Source organism: Medicago sativa, chromosome 5 (genome assembly GCF_051527215.1).
Source record: "Medicago sativa cultivar Bolivia chromosome 5, Bolivia_mono, whole genome shotgun sequence".
Lineage (NCBI taxonomy): Eukaryota > Viridiplantae > Streptophyta > Magnoliopsida > Fabales > Fabaceae > Medicago > Medicago sativa.
In genome coordinates this window covers 79,264,624-79,271,560 of record NC_140753.1, presented here as the reverse complement: position 1 = coordinate 79,271,560, position 6,937 = coordinate 79,264,624, and the positions used below count along the sequence as shown (strand labels likewise).

Below are 6,937 nucleotides of genomic sequence, written 5' to 3'. Positions count from 1 at the left end.
TTTATAGTGTCATACTATATTTTCACATATGTTTAGTTTGCATGAAATTCCAATGGTTAAGTATGATATTTACTCTATTTAGATATATATGTTCAAATATTTTGAAATGTCTTATTTGATTGTTATGTAACTTCATTTTCTCTCCATTCATTGTATATGTTATTGGCAGTCAATGAAAGGTAACATATGCTCAGTAACATATTCTAGATGTTTCCATCAAGTCATTACCCTTGTTCTCTGGTTTCAATTACGTTTTCGATTGCACTAACCATCCCCGAACCAGGGGAGAGTTCAGAGTCGTCGAGTTCAAATTCTTTGTTCAGGGGTCTGCAAGTCTTGTTGCCGTGTTTTATTGTGATTTCTCTTATATAGAAAAACCATATCATATTATAGTCCGCTTTATGGTTCAAATTGTATTGGGCTGACACTGAGTAACACAGAAGTTTCACCAGAAACTAGGATGTGTGTTGTTACTTCTGTTTCTTCTAAATTCGAATGCCTTACTCTTGTTAGAGATGCTGGTGCATCTCCGTTTGAAGTTGTTTGTTCAGATCTTTACTTGCCTGGTCAAAAATGCAATGTCACAAACAATATCGGTAAGAGAAATAGCTTTATAGCTAAGATTACAAAACAAGAATGCAGGGCTGCTACATCAGGTAGCAGGTCAGAAACTCCACAAAGAAGCGGCTTCCAAAACGCAAAGTTCTGCATTGAATCGCCATCAACTTCATGCCACCAGCTATGACCAAGACATCCACCAATTATTCGCTGCAGAAATAGGAGAAAAGAAAACCACAAACATAGCCAAACTGCTAAGGAATTGACTGCAGACTGCTTAATAAAATGCAGAAAAACCATAACAGAACTAGCTGAAATTTTCCGGGCAAAAAAATGCAGCTAGCAGCTCACCACAAGCTGAAACTTACACACTACCAGCCCCAAGAGAACTAAAACAGAAGCACAAGACATATGCTATTCTCCTAGGACGTAAACAAGAATCATCAAGCACATTCTATGTTTTTTTTTTTTTTTGTGCTTTTTAGTTTTCTTTCTGTGCACTCGAAGAAGCTATGAACTTCTTGGAGAAGAAAGATTGTGATTATGGTCTCAAACAAATCTAGAAATAATACATTTCTTTAAATATACTCCCTCCGTCCCAGAATATCTGACCCATTTACTAAAAAAAAGTGTCCCAAAATACTGAGCCATTTCAATTTTCAATACAACTTTCATCATTCCCAATACAATATAACTCTAATTAATACTACTTTCATCATTCCCAAATCAATATATTCCACTTTCCCCATTATTTATACATTTTTCTTAATCTGTGTGAAAAACCAAACTGGCTCAGATATTCCGGGACGGAGGGAGTACTAAAAAACACTTTATTTCTAACTTTCGTGTAAACCAATGATACAAATTGTATTTATACTGAATTGAATCACCAATTATTCCTTTTCTGCTCCGCCACAAATATGGAAGTAAACGTAAAGACAAATCTCTCATTTCCTTACATCCTATCATTGTTTCATCATGCTATGTACCACTACTATTTTTCCTTTTCAAATAATTTTTTTTCTCAAAACACATTCACCATCTCGATTTCATTACACGACCTATATTAGTTTTTTTAAACAGCCAAATATATTGATAACAACGTGCCAAAGCAAAATAAAATGTACTGAGTAGTGGGATCAAAATAAGTACTAAGGCACTGCACTAGCAGAGTAAATAATACCTCTGCAAACAACAATCGCAACATGGACGCATATAAACCTATAAAAACTATCTCCGTAGTACAACAAAAAGGAAATCAATAAACAGGATACATGGACCAAAAAGCCAGAATAAAAGATCCCAACCAGACACGATAAAAAGCAGGCACGCTTCAGCTACAACACAGACAACCAGGAAAACGCCAACTAGAAGCTCAGTCAAACAAGTAAGCCAAACAACAAACTACGGCGAACAAACAGATTGGAAACTCCACATGCCAATTTTGATCGATAACACCAGCATAATACAACTGGAAGAATAAAACACAGAAAACACCTCCACATAAAACCCAAAAAAAAAAAAAAAAGGAGAAACCACACTGCAAAAATCTTTGCATGTTCACTTGATTCATATTTCATTCCATCAAAGAGCTCTAAGGGAGACTCTGATGCTACTCTGTCATCGCTTGCTCTATCAAAGTAGCACTAACAATAATACTATGTCGTGTCATGTTGTTTTATGTCATGTCGTCTTCCTACCTGATTACCACTATCAGGCTGTTGGAATGGAAGATGAAAGACACCACAGTTTTTGTGTGTGTGTGTGATGGATTTGAGTATTGATATTCACCAGAAGGTGATTGTGCAGAGTTGTATGGAGAAAACCAGGTTAACTAACTAGATTGCAATGTGCAAGGAGAAAATGGGAGAAGCTAGTATAAATGTTTGTAAATGTTATACCGAGGATTAAGATATGTATATTAGGAATTGGTTCTACTCGATATCTCCAAATGTTATATGGTATTCATCGAACGGTTCCTTTCATCGAAATGTTATACGGTATTCATCAAAATGTTATATGTTATACTGTGTGTTTTTTGAGCCAATTGAACGGTTCCAAATGTATGCTACTTCATCTATACACTAAAATGAAAGGGACATACAACCCCTTTTGATCCCTTTACTTATTTTATAATTGCTTTCAAAAATTGACCTAAATACCAATAAATTAGTCTAAAGCAAAGTATGAGTTTTTAATTCATTGCCATTGAATTTATTTAAATTTAACTGAGACCAATAACATACATAACTCGAATTTGAGAAAAAGCAGAGTCCTCTATTACATATTGGAATAAAAAAGAAGCTGAATTGAGTGACTTCACTTCTGTTTCTACGCGTTCTCTGTGTCACATCTTGCTGAGTTTTACGTCTTCACCTGTTGTTGTAACATCTGTTTATCCATGTTTCTTGATCATGTTCTCGCTTTCTGTCAGTGATTTTGTCCGGTCTTGCTAGTGTATGTTTTCATCGTCTTTTTCTCATGGTGTTGACAATAGAGAAGAGAAAGTTCAATTCCCTCTGCAGATAGATACTATAAAATAGGTGACAACTTACTGTGCATTTAAAAATTTGACGAGTTACAACCTTTGAACCTTCACTTAATTCGTCCCTATTATTTTACATTCCTATTTTTAATAATATTACATTTCATATAATCAGCGAGACAACAGAAAATGAAATCAAGATTGAAAAACCTGCTGCGTGGGAAAATGAGCAGCATCTAACCAAGTGAATACTTCATTCCTTTATAATGTCAGAAGCACTAAACTATAAAATTAGACAGAAGTAATAGCAGACCATGTATGAAAAGTTAATACTAATTACTAAATTCCATTTCTTACTATTAACTACATGCCAAATACAAAATTTAAAATCTATATCTCCGGAGGGAAAATAATATTTGAGGATTAAAATCCATTGGTAGCATTAAACTAAATAGTCAGAGGGAACTAATGGCAGACCAATATAAACTGAACGATGCATATTAGAAAAACTAAACCATAATTGACCTTCAATTTCAATACAACAATCATTTTATGATCTTTCTCTTCAAATTGAGAAGATTTCTTGATGGAAAAGGATCAGTTAGTTAAAAACTTGAATCATCAAATAAATGTCGAATTAAAACAAAAAAAGAAGCTAAGAGAAGAGTCTCTAAATCTACAAAATACTTGGATCGCAAATTATAAGGTTTTTTATGGTCTTGAATATGCGAATTCTTCGTCACCACAGGAGTCTCGATGTCAGGTAGTTAACCCAGACGTTGAATAGTATTCTGGACAAGCTCGTCACGGTCTTAAATATAAGAATTCTTCGGCACCACAGCAGTCTCGATGTCAGGTAGTTCACCCATACGTTGAATAGTTTTCTGAACAAGCTCGTCAATTTCTTGAAGTCGATTGTCCTTATCGGTTATGTTCCATAATTTCATTTCTTTTGTGTCATACATCTTTTGCACAATAAACCCAGGATGTTGCTTACATTTTGGAAGTTGTTTGTGTATGGGAATGAAATGCACCACACACCTATGCATAACAGTAGTTGCAGGAAACTCATCTCGGTGGAGACTATAAAATAACTCTCTATTATTCGATTTCCAACTACCACCTCCCTTTTTTCCTGCTTTATCTGGACGGTATAATTGCTGCGCTGAGATCATCAAGCTGTCATTTGGGAATTGTGTAATGTCCTAACAGAAAAATATCCCCAGAAATCAGAAAATGGAAAGGTGTATAACTCTACAAGTTTGTAAATAATTTAATTAGCATGCACATGACAAAGTAAAAATCTTCTGAATTAATCAGAAATAATCTTATGTGTGATTTTTAAGGTAGTTAGAAATAGAATTTAATTTGTATACATCGACAGTGTAAACCTTTTTTACACATTCATCCAATCAAATCACGTCATGCAGGTATTCTTGAAGAAATTTTAGGAACTAACCCATAAATCACTGTTAGTACATTGAAATTAATATCTGAGAATTAAACTAACATCTTTAAGGTTGTGAAAATTATTATTGATTGATAGTGTAAAAGAATCTTTACACTTCAAGTATATCAAAACATTGTGATAAAAAAATGTATTAATTATCAACAAAGGGAATATATCATATATCACTATCACTCGATGTACTTCTTGTAGAAGTCATTACTTATTCTCCAATGTATAACAGCATACCTAAGCAAACATCTTGTCATAGAACTTCCATGTGCCAACATATCTTGAAAACAATGCATAGGTCACATATCATAAAAAACAAGGCATAGGTAATATATTTGACAAGGAATTCACCTTAATAATTGCCACAGACACCTTTGTATCTCCAATATCAGGGGCAAGAAGCACAGTGTCATCCTGCATAAACACTTTACAGTCACTTTACACACAAAACCACAAGTAGAAATGCAATTGACAAACTTAAATAGTATGACAAAATAAACGAAATTCATGTTGTACAAGTTCTAATATATTAAATTGGTAGCAAGTAGCAACGTGTGGAAAATAAAAAATAAAAAAAAAGAAGGGAAGAGATCATATACAATTGTGAATTGTTTTCCACCTAATTCGAAGGAGTGGAAATGTTGTTTTCCTTCTCTTGAAACTATAACCGGTTCACCAATTGGTTTAGGGTTCTCCACCGGTAATTCTTCTTCTTCGCTGGATTGTTTATCTTTCTCCTCATCATCATGCTCTTCCCTGGAAGGAAGCTTTGAATAGTCTTCATCGTCGCTGCTTACTACTACATGAGTTAATCGTCGAGTAAACATTGTTGTTCAGAAAGATAGAATGGCTACACTACACTAACTTTACTGCCTTAACTACTTTAGGGTTCATCCACGTTTTATATTTTGGGTTTGTTTGATATATATACTTAAATAAAACACTACGGTGAATACACAATACCATTTTTTTGTACCCTTGTTGACTTCCTTACAGATAGATGTGGAGGCTGAGAGGGTCGTACTATCATGTTCTCAATCTCTCCTGGAGCCAGAGAGCATTCATCCTCTTCTGCATCCTTTTCTGCATCCTCCACCAAAGAGGGAGACACTCTCAAGTTCTCAAGCTCTTCTGGAGCTGCAGAGCCTAGGTCCTCCACCAAAGAGGGAGATAAAGAGAAAACATCATCCTCCCCCAAAGAGGGAGCCAGAGAGTCTGCATCCTTTGCTGCATCCTTCACTAAAGAGGGAGATGGAGAGCAAGCACCATCCACCACCAAAGACAATTCTTGATGGTCACACCATGGGCATGAGTTTATCTGAAAAGGAAAAAAAATGATTAAATGGATTTACTGAAAATAAATAAATATTGTTCAGACACATAAGATTCTGATGCACTAAGGAATCTTATTATTCAGTTTTTAACAATTACAAGCAAATGTGTACCTGCACGGCTGTAAGTTCATCCAGTTTCTTTCCAACTTTCTTCCTTGTGGCAGCATACTTATGGATAGGAAGCTCAGAAGAGACGTTTACCACATTCCTTGGTGGGGCCATAGATGGTATCCTTTCATATATAATTGCCTAACATAGTCTCAAATGTTTAGGACGTGTAAACAAAAATGCACCAAACTGAAACGATTAAAACTATGAAAAGTTGTTTGGCAAAACATACCTCCAAAACTGGAGCAAACCCCTTGAAAAAATGTTGTTTATTAAGGTCCACCATCCTCTCTTTGAGATCTCCAACAGAATCATTAAGGTGGTTAAATATAGCTTTTGCCCAGTTGAATTGTTCAAAAGCCTCCAGATCATGCACTGCCCACCAAGAACGAAAAAGAACTATCTTCGGGTTGCTTGAGCATAATAGTATTTGGTCAAGCAGGAAAAAAGACAACAGTTGTCGAAAATGCAATTTGCTCTTATCATCATCTATTGACATGTTGGTCAAGATCATCTTTATATCTGATGCTGTGACTTTATTGTCATTTTTATGCAAAATTCTTTCTCTAAGTTCAGCCACAAAATCAGGACATTCCATCCTATCATTGTTGGCAATGAAATCAGTCCCGGTATCTTCGATACCAAGAACATATGCAACTTCTTTAATACAAAAGCTGAATGATGTTTCATTGTTCAAGACATACTTTTGAGTTTCTTTATCATAACGTCTGCATAACTCTGAAACGAGACTTGCAGAACTCTGTTTTGAATCCTCAACTCGTAAAAGTTTGTAAAACATAGAATTTTTCATAATCTCTTTATGTTCAGCGGTCAACTCTAGGTTAGCAAGTGTTCTCATGCTAGACGAAAGCTTAATCAATTGTTTATGTTTGTCTTCAAGTTGATCCTAGAAAAGAAATATAACAATAAGATGGAAAAAGATGGTTTATCACATTTATAGATGAGCACACTCGTATAACTTGAGTTTACATA

At 34.9% G+C, this 6,937-nt stretch overlaps 1 protein-coding gene across 1 annotated transcript; it reads right to left on the bottom strand.

Moving 5' to 3' along the window:
• Positions 1 to 3,579: 3,579 nt before the first annotated feature.
• On the bottom strand, positions 3,580 to 6,076 carry LOC146925459 (protein REPRESSOR OF VERNALIZATION 1-like). The gene is made up of 4 exons (XM_085711020.1): positions 5,948 to 6,076; positions 5,102 to 5,820; positions 4,854 to 4,916; positions 3,580 to 4,248 (listed from the first exon to the last, which is right to left on the bottom strand). Exons 2-4 carry the CDS (start codon positions 5,327 to 5,329, stop codon positions 3,856 to 3,858), a joined length of 684 nt encoding a protein of 227 aa, XP_085567146.1. The 5' UTR covers positions 5,330 to 5,820; positions 5,948 to 6,076; the 3' UTR covers positions 3,580 to 3,855.
• Between the last annotated feature and the right edge of the window lie 861 nt (positions 6,077 to 6,937).